Source organism: Ananas comosus, linkage group 2, assembly GCF_001540865.1.
Source record: "Ananas comosus cultivar F153 linkage group 2, ASM154086v1, whole genome shotgun sequence".
NCBI classification, from domain to species: domain Eukaryota; kingdom Viridiplantae; phylum Streptophyta; class Magnoliopsida; order Poales; family Bromeliaceae; genus Ananas; species Ananas comosus.
In genome coordinates, this window is record NC_033622.1 from 7663838 (window position 1) to 7682047 (window position 18210).

Sequence of the window (18210 nt, forward strand, 5' to 3'; positions counted from 1 at the left end):
AAAATTTGGCCATATCAAGCGCTTTTGTCGAATAAAATAGCAGAATGCGAATTTTATTTATGAAAAGAATGAAAACGATAATGTACTTTTTGCATATCGTTCATTAGAAAAAACTGCTAATAATATTTGGTATGTCGATAGTGGTTGTAACAGTCACATGACAGGAAAAGAAGAAAATTTTATTAATTTGGACAAATCAGTTAAAGGCCACGTGACAATGGGTGACGGCAATGTCCATGACGTGCACGAAAGAGATACAATTGGAGTAAATATTTCTCGAATGCAAAAAATAAATAACATCTTATATGTTCCAGGATTGAATTCCAATCTTTTTAGTGTGGGTCAATTTTTGAAAGAAGGTTATTCGCTTATTTTTGAAGATTCTAAATGTCACGCCCCGGGACCGGCGGAGGCCCTCCCGGTAGCGTGCCCAGACCCGCCATATGTCTACACATATAAGGCGTCTACAAGAAGCGGAAGTAAAAGCAAGAAATGGAACAAATAAAAGAAGTGAAATAACAAGCAACTAATGATATCAGAGTGAGTAAAGTTCTAACATCTACACCAAGGTAAGGAAGTAAAGCTAGACAATAAAAAGAGTCATANCGGTACAAGCACAGCCTTGTACCGGTACAAGCCCGCCAGACAGCCAATCCGAGAGCTGACCAAAATCCAAATTTTTGGGTTTTGGTGCAAGGCCTCGTACCACACTCCTCGGGACACGTGCCATAGGTCGGAACACAGTCAACGATCTACCAGCAAGTCTGGAAAAGCTCAGAACACATCCAATCACTCGAACCTCGCAATTTGCAAAGGTCCAGTGTGTTACACTAAATGCACAATTTATGGAGATAAAAATAAAAAGAATTTATTTTTTGAAGTTCCGATGACAGAAAATAAAGTTTTTCCTGTTCATGTTACAATGAAAGTAGTGCTAGATGATGATTGGTGCCATAAGGGACTTGATCTATTACATAAAAAGAATATATTTGATAGTTTGCCTTTGGTGCATAATAATGGTTTCGTATGTGAAAGTTGTGTGCTAGGAAAGCATCACAGGGACTCTTTTCCAAGAAAGAGCAATTGGAGAGCCAAAGAATTATTAAAATTGATACATGCAGATGTATGTGGACCGATGCAGACACCGTCGCTTAGCAGCAATTACTACTTTGTGGTTTTCGTAGATGATTATAGCCGAATGACTTGGGTTTATTTTATCAAAAATAAATCCGAAGCTTTTGATGTTTTTCAGAAATTTAAAAATTTGGTCGAGAATGAATCCGGTTATTATATTAGGACCCTCCGTATAGATTAAGGAGGAGAATTTATTTCTAACATGTTTGAAAATTTTGTAAGGCTAATAGTATCCATAGGAAGTTGACAACCGGTTACACGCCTCAACAGAACGGTGTTGCAGAGTGCAAAAATCGAAGTTTAGTCGAGATGGCAAAAAGCATGTTGAAAGCGAAAATGCTCCCGACCAAATTTTGAGCAGAAGCGGTATCTACTGCAGCATACATTCTTAATAAAAGTCCAACTTTAGCGCCGGAGAATATTACACCTTATGAAGTGTGGATAGGTTGGAAGCCGAAGGTAAAACATTTTGAAAATTTTGGATCGGTTTCTTTTGTTCATATCCCATCACAAAATAGGCAAAAATTGGATGATACTAGTCAGAAGTGTATTTTTATTGGATATATCGAAAGAAGTAAAGCCTATTGATTTTATAATCCTGCTACTAACTCTTTAATTATAAGTCGTGATGCCATATTTGATGAAAAAAAAGTTTGGGATTGTAGCACAAAAGTTCAGGATAATCCACTTCCGATATTCGAAAATAAAACTGCAACTGATAATAGAAACTATGGTGAAAATACGACAAGTACAGAAACAACACCACATGCTTTACCGCGAATTTCACCAGAAACTTCTCTAGAGATGACGCCAAGAAAAGTAAAATCACTTATTGAAATATATGAATAGTGTATGTATTCATAATGTGGAGAATCACAAAACTTCGAAAAGACGACAAAATCTAATGATTGGCGTAAGGCTACGAATAAGAAAATACGGCGTTAAGAAAAAATAATATCTACGAGTTTGTTGAATCGCCTATTGATAAAGAAATTACTGGATTTAAGTGGATATATAAGGCGAAAAGGATATTGAGATATTTGAAAGGAACAAGAGACCACTGGTTGCGGTATACTAACCCTAATGATTTTTATTTTGGTTGTTTTAATAGTGATTAGATAGGTTCAGTTGATGATCGAAAAAGTACGAGAAGGGCTCGAGTTGATACACTACGCAATCGAGGAGCAGATGGTTGATATTTTCATAAAGTCGCTAACATTGGAGAAATATATATTTTGCCGAGAGAAGATAGGTGTGAAGAACATTAGAATTATGAGGGAGTGTTAGAGATAATGCTAATGAGATTAGGATTAGATTATTTGATCTTATCCATTATTATATTCGATTATTTAAATTATGGTTAAGATAAAATCGAATCAGAGTAGGATTCTATATAATTAGTTATAAATAGGTAGGCCTAGTTATGAGTAGGATTCTATGTAATTAGTTATAAATAGGTAGTCCGGGATTATTTGGTTAATGAAGCCGGAAGCCGCCATAATTAATTAGCCCTCGCTGAAGGTTCCATACGGGAGTTAACTTTTATTCAATATAGTTTTTTTTTGCTTTGCTTCCATGACAACATACCAGATTTTTTATTTTGTCTTCTTCCTCTCTTGTCTTAACGTACCAGATTTTTTATTTGTCTTTTTCCTCTCTTGTTTTTTTTATTTTACTTTTTGTGGAGATCTCAATATACCATAACAAGTATATAGAGCGTATTTGTTGGAGGTCCACCGCCGTAACAGGGAAGGATAGGAGAATGAAGAAGAGGAAGAAAAGAAGAAAGGGAAGGAAGAGAAGAAAAGAGTTCAGTTCGGAAAAGGCCAAATTAAACTGCAAGTTAGTGATGGTTGGTAAAGAGATAAGTTGTGCTCTCTTGGCTCCAACACCCCTTAACTTGTACCGGCTAAGAATAGCTTGTGTTTGGTGGGGCTTGCAAATGAGCGAGCCGGCTCGTGTTCGACTCGTGTTCGACTCGATATTTGGCTCGCTCGAGCTCGACTCGAAATTAAATGAGCCGAGCTTGAAATAAAAAAGCTCGAAATTCATTTCAAGCCGAGCTTGAGTATTACTCGGCTCGTTCGAATTAGGCTCGAAAAGCTCGAAAAGTTCGAATATATATATATATATATATATATATATATACTATGTTATCAAAAGTATAGAGGATCTGGTGTTTTCGATTTTTTGATTCTTAGATCAACTCCTTTAATCATTTCTTATTTTTGGATTAATACTATTATTACCTTGTAAGAACCACTCAATCCTAGGGGTATTATTTAATCCTAGGGGGGATCGCAATCATCCCAACCATACAATTCTTAATCAAAGGACCAAAAATTCGAAAATATCAAATCCTTTATATTTTCAATAGCATAGTAGTTCTACAGTGTGTGTGTGTGTGTATATATATATATATATTAAAAAATATATAAATATAATATATTTTAATTATATATAGGCTGAGTGAATAATCTGAGTTTAGTTAAAATTAGGCTAATGTTGTTGGCCTATAAAAACAAACCTAATAGACGAATAAAAGAGCGAAAGTTTACTTAATTTATACATTTTTTCTTTCTTTCTTTCTTTTACGGAGCTTAAATTTTCAATATATTTCTTTCTTTCTCTTTTTCGGTCTCTCATCCTAAGTGGCCAAACCGGAAGCCCTTCAAGTTACCAAGTAACAGTATATGCTCGCCGTTGCCTACCTTGCTATTAATTGTATAGCTGAAAAAATATACAGAATATTTTTAAAATAAAAAATTATTATTCATATAAAATTTTAATTTTAGTTATATATGATTGGATAGTTTAATCCAATATTTATCTATATAATTTATTTATTTTTGATTGCATAAATGAAAATGAATAATATGGAGATTAAAGGCGGAAGAAAAGACGTGAGGCTGAAAAGATTATATATTCAACTCATAAATTATTTTTTTTTCATATAATAATATTATATTTTATATAATTATTATGTACTTTGAATTATTAGACATTTTTTTGTATCAAATTATAGATAATGTTCTATACAAATTAAACTATTGAACGTATGATGTTGAGAATTTCAAGCGGCTCGTTTAGGGCTCGAGCTCGCTCGACTCGAAATTAGGCTCGCTCGAGCTCGGCTCGAATTAATTTCAATCCAAGCTTGAGCTTAAATTTAGGCTCGAAATTAATTTCAAGCCGAATTTGAGCCGAGGTAAGCTCGCTCGAGCTCGACTCGTTTCCACCCCTAGTGTTTGGGAATCGTTTGCGGCCTTAATTACACGCCAAAATAATTCCAGCTCGTCTAACTCTGTACAAAAAGTCACCAAACCATAGTCGTCTCAACAATTAAATTTCTGAAACACTACATTATAATTTAAGATAAAATTTAATTTTTGAAATTTTAGTATTTAGATTTTAAATTTTAAAATTCTAAAATTAAAATTTATAAGTTTTAACTTTCAAACTAAAAATTTCATATTTTAAAATTAAAAATTTAAATTCTTAAATTTTTAAATTTAAAGTTTGAATTTTAAATTTCATATTTAAGTATGTAGTTTGAAATATTCAAATTTAAAATTTTAATTTCATATTTTATATTTAAATTTAAAATTTAAAATTTTAAACTGAAAATTGAAAATTTAGATTTTAAATTTGAAACTGAAAATATAAATTTAGAATTAAAAATTCAAATTATAAATTTTACAAAATTTAAAATTTATAGTTAAAATTAAGATATAAAATTTTAAATTTTGTGCAAATTAAAAATCTAAATTTAAAATCAAATTTAAATTTTAATTTAAAAATTTTAAATTATTTTAAAGTAAAATTTAGTAAAAAAAATAATTATTTGCAAACAACAAGAAATTTTTGGGAAGCAGTTTTACAAACAAAATAGTTTCAGAATAATCGCTCTCCATTTAAACTCAACCAAATGCTCTATAATTTTTAACGAAAATCAATTCTCCAAATCAAATCAATTAGAAAAAAAAATACTTTTTTACAGTCTAGCTAGGTCAAATGAGCCTAAAATCAATTATATAAAAATTACTTCTCCAACGGATAGGCTCTGAATAACCTATTACAAACGTGTGAAAGGTAAAAATCCGAAAAGAGCCTTCATATATTACAGTGCACGTTGCCAAACTGTCTCGTATAAAATTGTATAATAGTATTTTAGTAAGTATTCCATTCAACAGCAGTTTTTATGAAAAGCTAATGTATTACTCTTTATATCACAAGGTATGAGGCTTCGTACGTAGAAGTCTGCCCCATAAAAATCAAATGAAATGTAAGAATGTGGTGTTCAACAAGTAGTCGGCGATGATTCGGCTCATCTTCTCGGTTGGGTGGACCGCATCCCAGAAAGCATATTTGGTTGCATCCGTGCACGTGAAAGGGCTCCACTGGTTGCACAGAAAGCCCATCTCGAACAACCCAGTAGCGCAACATCCAACCTCCACGTTCTCAAACCCTACAATTAACCATCCATCCATCCATCCATCCATCCATCCATTTGAATAATTAATTAATGATGATAATTAATTATTAATATTACTACCTTAATTAATTAGGATATATCATATATAATGAACACGGTCATATATGGCATAATTAATTAAGCTTTAAGTATTCCCGTCATAATTATGATTATAATTAATTAAGCATCATCTTAATCAGTACTTTTTACTATCTGTAGGTAAAGCTGTACAGGGAACACCCTCCGCATGCAACAAACCATTTCGACATATAATAATGCTTTCACTTCGATTGACATCTGCCTCAACTTTCAATTCTTTATCATGTTTGAATTATTTTTGAAATTGAGATCATATTCTTGTTAATTTAACTGTCGAAACACTAATTTCAAGCGAAGACGCCGTGCATATTTTCGTTTTTTTTATATGGAGCATTCAATCTTGACGAATTTCTAATTCAATTCAAAAAAATTAAGTAATTCAATTAAAACAATTAAAAGTTGAGGTACAATCATTGGAAAGAAAAATGTATGGTTGAGGCAGCAATTTTGAAATGGTCTGTAGCGGCGGAGTCTCCATATATACATTTTGCTGTTCAGTTCACATATTCCTGTGAGGCTAGCTACTTTGCAGAAACATATCACTTTGTTTGTTTCGAGAAAATTGGGCTTAGCCTACTTATAAATTCTCTTACTTAATTTGTTGTGTGATCTTGCACCTGTTGCAACTTGGCCGAAATTCTAATCGATCCCTATATTCATCACAAGGAACTTGTACATATATGCATCTATAAAAAAGGATTTAGCGAGAGGGCGGATTAAACATTGCAAAATCAAGGAAGTGATATATTTGCTTGTTATTTTCTTTTTTTTTTTTTCTGTAACTAAAAAAAAAGAAAGAAATTAAACCATGTAACATAGAGGAAGTGTAAATTAGAGCACTTGCGTGCAGACTTACCGTAGAGGGATGGATTTTGGATGATGTGAAGAAAGTAGTCATAGAGCTGAGCCACTTTAAGCTGGATCCCTGGCAATGTAGCCCCCAGCTCTTCACACATTGCCTGTACCTTCGTATTGAAGTCCCTAGCTACCTTGTTGTAGTCCTGCACGCATTCAAGCATGAAGTTTCTGCTCCGCTCCATCGGCAGACACCCCATCGCTGACATGCCAGTGAAACCGATCTTCCGAGCTCCCAAGTTGTAGATTTCTATGATGAACTCGCGCGTGAGTCCGACAAGGTAGTCCTCGTACTCGTCGACGGTGAATTCGAGGAACCGGTTTGACGTGAACGCAAAGTAGTTCTCAATGAAGTCGTTTGTTGCGATGCTGATGGCGTACACTGCTTCGCTTATTGTTTCCTTGGCACGGTCAACTCCGAGATAGCTTACCAATCTGGTTTGGTACTCTTTGAAGAACTCAACTTGCTTCCACAAGGGTATCACACTCTTGAACCAATGAAATCAGAAAACAGAAATCAAATCTCTCTCCATTCAAAATTAATAGATACCTGAAATTAGATCTAAACTATATAGCTTTTTGGGTCTTCCAAAAACCCAAAAAAAAAAAAAGGAAAAGAAGACGAAGAAAAACTATAGGCCTTCTTTTGCATTGCTGATAATTTTTTTGTTTTCTTACTGATAATTTTTTGTTTTCTTAAACATTAATTTTATATATTTTAATATACCGGTGAAAGAACTTTTCTTCTTTATTTTTACAGAAAATTTTTCTCTTGTTATCATCATTGGTTAATTTGGAAGACATACATGAAACACAACTTATTTTGTAAAATATTTTGGAAGCCAAAAAAAAAGTTTTCAACTTTCCACCAATGATTTGAAAATCGTATTGAACTGGTTGGTTCAATTGGTGTGATCGTGACTGTAACGCCCCAATAGTCCCACATCGGATGGATACTGATTCCGATCAGTTTAATTATATGAGGCTTACACGCTAGTAATAATAACTATGTTTAAGCATTTTGGGCCAGTGGTTTAGGCCTAACGTGTAGCGCACTGGACCTTTGCAAATTGCGAGGTTCGAGTGGTTGGTTATGTGCTGAGCAATTCCAGAATTTCTGGTGGGTCGTTAACAGTGTTCCGACCTATGGCTCGCATCCCGAGAAGTGAGGTTTAAAGCCTAGCACAAAAATCCGAAAAATCGAATTTTTGGTTAGCTCTCAAGTAGCCTTCATCAGGCTGTGTACCGGTACAGAGTTGATGGCTGTACCGATACAGGGTTGATGGTTGTACCGGTACGGGATGGCGTACCGGTACACAGGCAGTTTTCCAGCAAACCCGACGCTCGGGTTTGGCTATTTAGCAGGATGTGTACCGGTACGCGGGCCCGTGTACCGGTACGCAGTGACAGAATCTGAATGTTTGATTTTGCAGGGGTGTTTTTGCAATTGTGGGCTTCTTATATCAGCACCCACGCCCCCTAGGGCTTCTTTGAGCTCACCACTGCAGGGAGAAAGGTAAGGGGACCCTCTCCACCCTTCCACTTAAATTTGATCTCCATTTTGCATGATTTTTGATGGATTTTCCCTCTCTTTTGCCCTTTGGTGCCATTTCCACCATGGATGAAGCTTGAAGCTTGGATTTGAGGCTTTGTTGAGGGGAGATCTTAGCATTTAGAGAGTTTAGAGCTTGGATTGAAGCTTCTAAAAGGTAATCTATTTATTCTCTCCCTCTAGATTGGATTTTTATTGGTGGTTTTGAGATGAAACCCTAGAATGAGGTTTTAGGGCTTATTTTGGGCATTTTGAATCTAGGGCTTTTGGAGCTAAATTGTTGGGATTAGAACCCTCCTTTGGGTTGGATTTGAAGGATTCTAGCCTTCTTTTGGAGCTTGTGAGAGTTTTCCTCCACCCTAGGTGAGTTTTGGCCCTTTTTGTTTCTAGGTTAATGTTTGACCTTATAGTTGATCGTAATGCCCGTGTATCTCTTCGCTCAATACTTTTAGGGTATTTTGAGGCTCGTGGACAACTTCGTTCGGCGAAACGAGGCACTACGCGATGGTTCGGTGGGTTTGACCTAGCCACACAATGAGAAATTCTCATTTGTGATGATTTGGGTATCGTTAATTGAAAAAGCATGCATAATCATGTTAGATATATTTNGAAGCAGTTTTACAAACAAAATAGTTTCAGAATAATCGCTCTCCATTTAAACTCAACCAAATGCTCTATAATTTTTAACGAAAATCAATTCTCCAAATCAAATCAATTAGGCAAAAAAAAAACTTTTTTACAGTCTAGCTAGGTCAAATGAGCCTAAAATCAATTATATAAAAATTACTTCTCGAACGGATAGGCTCTGAATAACCTATTACAAACGTGTGAAAGGTAAAAATCCGAAAAGAGCCTTCATATATTACAGTGCACGTTGCCAAACTGTATCTTATAAAATATTCCATTCAACAGCAGTTTTATGAAAAGCTAATGTATTATTCTTTATATCACAAGGTATGAGGCTTCGTACGTAGAAGTCTGCCCCATAAAAATCAAATGAAATGTAAGAATGTGGTGTTCAACAAGTAGTCGGCGATGATTCGGCTCATCTTCTCGGTTGGGTGGACCGCATCCCAGAAAGCATATTTGGTTGCATCCGTGCACGTGAAAGGGCTCCACTGGTTGCACAGAAAGCCCATCTCGAACAACCCAGTAGCGCAACATCCAACCTCCACGTTCTCAAACCCTACAATTAACCATCCATCCATCCATCCATCCGTCCATCCATTTGAATAATTAATTAATGATGATAATTAATTATTAATATTACTACCTTAATTAATTAGGATATATCTTAATCAGTATAACTTTTTACTATCTGTAGGTAAAGCTGTACAGCTAGGGAACACCCTCCGCATGCAACAAGCCATTTCGACATATAATAATGCTTTCACTTCGATTGACATCTGCCTCAACTTTCAATTCTTTATCATGTTTGAATTATTTTTGAAATTGAGATCATATTCTTGTTAATTTAACTGTCGAAACACTAATTTCAATCAAAGGCGCCGTGCATATTTTCGTTTTTTTTTATATGGAGCATTCAATCTTGACGAATTTCTAATTCAATTCAAGTAATTAAAAGTTGAGGTACAATCATTGGAAAGAAAAATGTATAGTTGAGGCACCAATTTTGAAATGGTCTGTAGCGGCGGAGTCTCCATATATACATTTTGCTGTTCAGTTCACATATTTCCTGTGAGGCTAGAACATATCACTTTGTTTGTTTCGAGAAAATTGGGCTTAGCCTACTTATAAATTCTCTTACTTAATTTGTTGTGTGATCTTGCAACTGTTGCAACTTGGCCGAAATTCTAATCGATCCCTATATTCATCACAAGGAACTTGTACATATATGCATCTATAAAAAAGGATTTTGATCAAAATTGCAAACCGAGAGGGCGGATTAAACATTGCAAAATCAAGGAAGTGATATATTTGCTTGTTATTTTCCTTTTTTTTTTTCTGTAACTAAAAAAAAAGAAAGAAATTAAACCATGTAACATAGAGGAAGTGTAAATTAGAGCACTTGCGTGCAGACTTACCGTAGAGGGATGGATTTTGGATGATGTGAAGAAAGTAGTCATAGAGCTGAGCCACTTTAAGCTGGATCCCTGGCAATGTAGCCCCCAGCTCTTCACACATTGTCTGTACCTTCGTATTGAAGTCCCTAGCTACCTTGTTGTAGTCCTGCACGCATTCAAGCATGAAGTTTCTGCTCCGCTCCATCGGCAGACACCCCATCGCTGACATGCCAGTGAAACCGATCTTCCGAGCTCCCAAGTTGTAGATTTCTATGATGAACTCGCGCGTGAGTCCGACAAGGTAGTCCTCGTACTCGTCGACGGTGAATTCGAGGAACCGGTTTGACGTGAACGCAAAGTAGTTCTCAATGAAGTCGTTTGTTGCGATGCTGATGGCGTACACTGCTTCGCTTATTGTTTCCTTGGCACGGTCAACTCCGAGATAGCTTACCAATCTGGTTTGGTACTCTTTGAAGAACTCAACTTGCTTCCACAAGGGTATCACACTCTTGAACCAATGAAATCAGAAAACAGAAATCAAATCTCTCTCCATTCAAAATTAATAGATACCTGAAATTAGATCTAAACTATATAGCTTTTTGGGTCTTCCAAAAACCCAAAAAAAAAAAAAGGAAAAGAAGAAGAAGAAAAACTATAGGCCTTCTTTTGCATTGCTGATAATTTTTTTGTTTTCTTACTGATAATTTTTTGTTTTCTTAAACATTAATTTTATATATTTTAATATACCGGTGAAAGAACTTTTCTTCTTTATTTTTACAGAAAATTTTTCTCTTGTTATCATCATTGGTTAATTTGGAAGACATACATGAAACACAACTTATTTTGTAAAATATTTTGGAAGTCAAAAAAAAAGTTTTCAACTTTCCACCAATGATTTGAAAATCGTATTGAACTGGTTGGTTCAATTGGTGTGATCGTGACTGTAACGCCCCAATAGTCCCACATCGGATGGATACTGATTCCGATCAGTTTAATTATATGAGGCTTACATGCTAGTAATAATAACTGTGTTTAAGCATTTTGGGCCAGTAGTTTAGGCCTAACGTGTAGCGCACTGGACCTTTGCAAATTGCGAGGTTCGAGTGGTTGGTTGTGTGCTGAGCAATTCCAGAATTTTTGGTGGGTCGTTGACAGTGTTCCGACCTATGGCTTGCATCCCGAGAAGTGAGGTTTAAAGCTTAGCACAAAAATCCGAAAAATCGAATTTTTGGTCAGCTCTCAGGTAGCCTTCATTAGGCCCTGTACCGGTACAGGGTTGATGGTTGTACCGGTACGGGATGGCGTACCGGTACACAGGCAGTTTTCCAGCAAACCTGACGCTCGGGTTTGGCTATTTCGCAGGATGTGTACTGGTACGCGGGCCCGTGTACCGGTACGCAGTGACAGAATCTGAATGTTTGATTCTGCAGGGGTGTTTTTGCAATTGTGGGCTTCTTATATCAGCACCCACGCCCCCTAGGGCTTCTTTGAGCTCACCATTGCAGGGAGAAAGGTAAGGGGACCCTCTCCACCCTTCCACTTGAATTTGATCTCCATTTTGCATGATTTTTGATGGATTTTCCCTCTCTTTTGCCCTTTGGTGCCATTTCCACCATGGATGAAGCTTGAAGCTTGGGTTTGAGGCTTTGTTGAGGGGAGATCTTAGCATTTAGAGAGTTTAGAGCTTGGATTGAAGCTTCTAAAAGGTAATCTACTTATTCTCTCCCTCTAGATTGGATTTTATTGGTGGTTTTGAGATAAAACCCTAGAATGAGATTTTAGGGCTTATTTTGGGCATTTTGAATCTAGGGCTTTTGGAGCTAAATTGTTGGGATTAGAATCCTCCTTTGGGTTGGATTTGAAGGATTCTAGCCTTCTTTTGGAGCTTGTGAGAGTTTTCCTCCACCCTAGGTGAGTTTTGACCCTTTTTGTTTCTAGGTTAATGTTTGACCTTATAGTTGATCGTAATGCCCGTGTATCTCTTCGCTCAATACTTTTAGGGTATTTTGAGGCTCGTGGACAACTTCGTTCGGCGAAACGAGGCACTACGCGACGGTTCGGTGGGTTTGACCTAGCCACACAATGAGAAATTCTCATTTGTGATGATTTGAGTATCGTTAATTGAAAAAGCATGCATAATCATGTTAGATATATTTATTATGATTTTTAGAATGCTTAAAATACCTATGTTACATGTAATGAAGTTTTGGACCTCTATGTAGTAGAGAGTTGCTTGAGAGACATAGGTTGCATTAGCGTTCTATGCGAGATTTGGTTTCATGTTTCTATTGTGTAAATGAACCTCGATACATGCATCCAAACTTAAGTTTAATTGAAACGTGAAAGATAACAAAATTGCCTTATAGAGGCACCGAATTTGGTTATTATGTGATTTAGAGAGCTAATGTCATCAAGTGATGGAGCTCGGGACATGGTTAAACCTAGTGAATAGGGCCATTGAGGGATTGGAAACATGTTGAACATTGAATTGTCTAAGTGTCATCAAGGGGCACTAGGCGTAATGAAAGTTGAAACTTCACTTGTGACTTAGAACTAGATCTTCGAGATGCTAGTGACTATACCATGTTAGAGACATGAGGATTGGATACTTGAGACTTGGACTATGCTTGCTTGCCATTTGTGCTCATTCGCACATGCTTGTGACGGTCGCTCCCTACAAGCCGGCACTCCGGAGTTAGCCTTCGCGACTACGTTCGCTCATGCGGTATTGAGAAGCCTACGGGGTCGAGTAGAACAGACACATTCCAAGAGTATGGATATTGGGTTACCACAGGCACTTAGGCGGCACAAGCTGGACTACCTTTGGTGGGTCCTTAATTGGAAATGGAAATCGATACAGGGTTGAGAATGAATAATCACTACTAGATAGGCTTAGTAGTTGGATTACTTGACATGCTCATGACATAACATTGGGATATATAGTATACTTGCCTGTTCCATTCATTGCATCATAGTATACTGGGTTGCTTTGATAGAGATCACTCCTTATGCATTGACATATTGCATCGTGAGGTTTACTTGTTTATTCTGTTGAGGCATAATAGTATGCATTGGACTTATTATCTTATGATAGCGTTGATGTACATCACCATGACATCATGCTTACTTGAGACATAGTAGTATAGCATTTCATTTATGCTTTTTTTCAGCAGTTCTTATACTCGCTTTTTATTGCTTATTATTACTGTCGTTACTTACCCCTTTTTTTTTTGGGCCTAGTGGTGCATTGAGCTGAGGTCAGTAATTGCCCACTGGGAACTATAAACTATATTTCTCACGCCCTTTGTTTTATGTTTTCTTTCAGAGCCTTCCACGCCGGGAGAGGCTAGGGACCGCGGGAAGGGAGTTGCTTCGAGCTAGCTCCTTCGAGGACGATTCGATAGGTGGTCTACCTCTCGTTGTTTTATTTTGTGAGAGGTCGAGAGTTGTACCCGCATTTGTATAGAGACCACCATTTTTGTACTAGAGTCAGATATTGTACTACCTTATATCTTACTTTTACTGTTTTGGTTACGTTTTCTTTACTCTGGTTATAGATGATAGAATCATACCTACTCTGATATCTTTAGATGTAGATTATTTCTTGCTTTTACTTTCGCTTTTATTGTAGACGCCTTATATGTGCAGACATATGGCGGGTCTGGGAGCGCTCCTGGGAAGGCCACTGCCGGTCCCGAGGCGTGACATAACGAGTTATTATTGCTGGCGGGTCAGATCGTTACATTTGGTATCAGAGCCAAATACCTGCCGAAAGTGTGAGAGCATAAGTACTATGTGGGACAAAGTACTACACCAACGTCAAAAATATTCGACAAGGGTCACAAACAAGATCATCGCTTTAATCAATCCGATTTTTTAGGATTGGATTCAATTTCATTTTGTTTTGCAGAAGCGGAGTCTTTTTTGTGGGCTTTTTTCTTTTTTTTTTTGTCAAGTGAAGTGCTAGAAAAAGTAGTGAATTTAGGGAAAAAGGATATAGGTACCTCTAGAATCTCACATTGCCTGGTAATTCTGGTCTTAGTCTGTCTTTCTGTGATCTGGTTTGTACCCGACGAGGACGTCAGAGTTTAAAGAGGGGGGGTTTGTAACACTCCAATTGTCCCACATCAATTGGAATATTGATTCCGATTAATTTATATGAGGCCTATACACTAGTAATAATAACTGGGCTTAAGAATTTTGAACCGGTGGTTTAGGCCTAACGCGTTATTGTTGTTGGCGGGTCGGATCATTACAGTGACTCAACTTATAAAGTTGTTTGACTCAACTCTTTGAACTAGATAAAGTCAAAGAATCGCTATAAACCGCTCAAACTGATGATTCAACTATTGAGCTAGTAGACCAGTTAGATTTTAATTATACCAACTGGATTTTTTTTTATTAAGTCATATTAAAATCCAACAGCTTAAAATTAACTTAGCTAATTTTATTTTCTATTTGCGCAGATCAGTCTCATAAAAAGTGAAGCTTGAAATTAAACCTTAAAATTACATCGATGAATACTTTTTGGAAAGATTTTGCTTGACTTTCTTTATCAATTCTTGTTTGTTTGCTGTGTCTTATGATCTGATGGTCTTAGAAGAGGTACTCAGTCCATTGGATATTGTTATATGTACTTAATTTGGCCTAGAAATTAGCATTCTATAATTAAGTATGATAGTAGAATAATAATAATAATAATAATAGTATTATTATTATTATTATTATTATTATTATTATTATTCTATATAATAAAATTAAAAATAATAATTAAATAAATATTTACACTATCATGCTAACGTCACTGATCAACCAGTGGTTGACCCACTGACTAGACTCGACAGGCACCTAGCGACCGAGTGGTTGCCACACAGGTGTAGGATCAGCTAGAGACCGATGACTAGGTATTATTTTATTAAATGATATACAATATAGGGTATTGTTCGATAAGGATGCATTGCATTTATTCATGGTAAGCAAGATATTTGCTCTTACTCATAGGATTATTATCATAGGCACACACTAAGTGGGTTTAGGTTCCGGACCACGCCTTCTATGTCACCGACTACTGCCTTGCCTATCCAATATGGATAGGTGACTGGATCATGCCAGTGGACTTATTTTTGTTGAGACGGATTAAGGGTTTCAACATTGTGCTAGAGATGGACGGGCTCTCGAAGTATTGGAAGACTTGAGTCATCACCTTTCGGGAATCAAGGCAAAAGAAGTTTGTCTAGCAGGGTTGTAGGAACTCACTTTTCACCATGATTGTCTCTACATCCTGAGCGAAGAAGTTGATTAATGGCAGATATGTGGCCTCCTTGGCCATTGTGGTGGAAGATTGAACCGAGTCTCCAGTGCTCGAGGGCATTCCCGTGCCCCGTGAGTTTTCGAATGTATTCCCAAAAGAATTACTGGGAAAGCTGCTGGACCGGGAGATCAAGTTTGTAATTGACTTAGTTCCTAGGACCATGTCAATATCTAAAGCACTCTACTATATGGTACTAGTGGAGTTGAGAGAGTTAAGGCTCAGTTGCAAGATCTGCTAGAAAAAGGCTTCAGTAAGCTTGGTGTGTCCCTATAGGGTGCTCCGGTGCTATTTGTGAAGAAGAAAAATAGATTCTTGCGGTTGTACGTGGATTACAAAGAACTTAATAAAGTTGCAATAAAGAATAAGTATCCACTATCGTGAATTGATAATCGATTTGATCAGCTATAGAGGTCCCGAGTATATTCTAAGATTGACCTTCAGTCTAGATACCACCAATTGAGAATCAAGCCAGAGGACAGGCACAAAAAGGCTATTAGATTCGATATGGTCATTAAAACTTCACTATGATGCCATTTGGGCTCACCAATGCTTCAACAACTTTTATGGATATTATGAATTATGTCTTCAAGCCTTTTTTGACTGATTTTTCTTGGACTTCATTGATGTATTTTGCTCTACTCTCAAAGTGACAAGGAATATAAAGAATATTTTAAAGAAATTTTGCAAGTCCTTTGAGAGCAGAAGCTATTCACCAAATTAAAGAAGTGCAAATTTTGGCTCCAAAAAGTTGCATTCTTGGGGCATGTGATTCCTCAAGTTGGTGTTTCGGTGGACCCCAAGAAGGTAGAAGCAATCAAGGATTGGCCTCGACCTACGAATGTTACCAAAGCCTAAGATTTATCAATCTTTAAAGGTATTATCGGCGGTTTGTGGAGGGGTTCTTGAAAATCACCACTCCACTTATGTGCCACATTTATTTGGAGCGATGAATGCAATAAAAGGTTCCAATTGTTGAAGAAAAAGCTGACATCGGCTCTAATCCTCACCTTGCCTATGGTGGGAAAAGGATTCGTGGTATATAGTGATGCATTCCAAAATGGTCTTGTGTGTGTTTTGATGAGGAGGAGAAGATGATGGCCTATACCTCTAAGCAGTTGAAGAACTATAAAAAGAATTACCCTATCCATGACCTAAGAGCTTTTAAAATAGTGGAGTTCTAATGGAAGTAGCTTAAAAAGCTTTTAAAATAGTTTCAGCAAAGTTTTGGGGGCTATTCAGGTGTTTTCTATGCAAGCCGAGCATGAAAACAGACTCCGAAAGATGAAATCTACCTAAATTGTAGATTTTGTATTGAGTACCGGTACTGGAATCTGCGTACCGGTACACAATATAAAATGGAGAGGAACCAGCTTTTCGGTTCTACGAAACTGAACCTGAGTACCGGTACCAGGATGGCTGAGTACTGGTACTGGAAAATTGGGTACTGGTATGCAATAGAAACCTGAAAATCCAACATATATGTAACACACTAGACCTTTGCAAATTGCGAGGTTCGAGTGTTTGGACTGCGTCCTGAGCTCTTCCAGATTTTCTGGTGGGTCGTAGACAGTTTTCCGACCTATGGCTCATATCCCGAGAATTGTAGTATTTTTATGTGGCGCTAAGGCCACTAAAGAGTTGGACTTAGCCTACCCTCGGATTGCATTCTGCACATGGTGAAACCGGAGACATGTCGATGGTTGTACCGGTACACATTTTGTACCGGTACACTTTTGATGGCTGTATCGGTACACTTGTGCCGAATTTCAAACCCGAGCCTCGGGTATGCATTTTCGTGGGATTTGTACCGGTACACTTTTCCGTGTACCGGTACACTTTGGCAGTTTTCGAACAGCTCGAACTGCAGGGGTGTTTTTGCATTGTTGCATCTCTATATGATACCCCACGCCTCCCCTTTGGTTTCCTGAGCCTAGAACTCAGAGGAAATAGGTGAGAGAGCTCCTTCTTGCCTCATTTTGGATTTCATCTTTCTTTTTCTTAGTTTTAGGTGGTTTTTGCTCTCTTTTGCCTTTTAGAGCATTTCCCACCATTGTTGGAGGCTTGGATCTTGGAGAGGAGCTCATTGGAGAGGAGAACTTCAACCCTAGTTGGTTTGGGGCCTTGTTGGGAGCTTCTTATGAGGTTAGATGCTTGTTCTCTTCTCTTGATTTGTATTTTGATGGTGGATTTGAGATGAAACCCTAGAATGTGAGTTTAGGGTTGATTTTGGGCATTTTGATTCTTGGGCCTTTTGAGCCCAATTGATCTTATTAGAACCTTTATCTAGGTTGCATTGGAAGGGATCTAGCTTCCATTTGGAGCTTGTGAGGGATTTTCACCACCATAAGTGAGTTTTGGCCCTTTCTTTGAGTTGGTTAATGTTTAACCTATTCGTTGTTCGTAATCCTTGTGTATCCCTTCGCTCATCACTTTTAGGGTATTTTGAGACTCGTGGACTACTCCGTTCGGCAAAACGAGGGACTACACGACGGTTCGGTGGGTTTTGGCCTAGCCACACAATGAGAAAATCTCATTGTTGATGGTTTAAGTGTTGTAAATTGAAAAGCATGCATATTTGTGTTAGATGCATTATTTGTGAATTTTAGAATGCTTAAAATGCACATGTTATATACAATGCATATTTGACCTCTATATAGTAGAGAGTTTTCATGTTGGGCTAGGGGCCGACGGTTAGCATTCTTACAATTGATTGAGATCATGTTGCATATGGTACATATGGCATATAGATTACACTCTTGGA

The 18210-nt window shown here is 37.1% G+C and overlaps 2 protein-coding genes across 2 annotated transcripts in view; both read right to left on the minus strand.

Moving 5' to 3' along the window:
• On the minus strand, positions 5142-7508 carry LOC109727254 (GDSL esterase/lipase At2g04570-like). The gene is made up of 3 exons (XM_020257296.1): positions 7425-7508; positions 6564-7050; positions 5142-5602 (listed from the first exon to the last, which is right to left on the minus strand). Exons 1-3 carry the CDS (start codon positions 7506-7508, stop codon positions 5409-5411), a joined length of 765 nt encoding a protein of 254 aa, XP_020112885.1. The 3' UTR covers positions 5142-5408.
• LOC109706625 (GDSL esterase/lipase At2g04570-like) overlaps positions 9060-18210 on the minus strand; it is a 36878-nt gene continuing 27727 nt past the window's right edge. Inside the window, exons 2-3 of the mRNA XM_020227570.1 lie at positions 10160-10646; positions 9060-9300 (exon numbers count right to left, since the gene is read on the minus strand). Coding sequence (XP_020083159.1) covers positions 9107-9300; positions 10160-10646 — 681 coding nt within the window. The 3' untranslated portion in view covers positions 9060-9106. The remainder of the gene's footprint in view (positions 9301-10159; positions 10647-18210) is intronic.

Bases quoted from the DNA above. Each gene is read 5' to 3' on its own strand.
- LOC109727254 (XM_020257296.1), bottom strand. From the start codon at position 7,508: ATGTGGGACTATTGGGGCGTTACAGTCACGATCACACCAATTGAACCA. The intron at 7,051-7,424 runs GTTGAAAACTTT...CATTGGTTCAAG, and splicing joins TTTCAAATCATTGGTGGAAA to AGTGTGATACCCTTGTGGAA. The intron at 5,603-6,563 runs GTAAGTCTGCAC...GGTTAATTGTAG, and splicing joins CCAAAATCCATCCCTCTACG to GGTTTGAGAACGTGGAGGTT.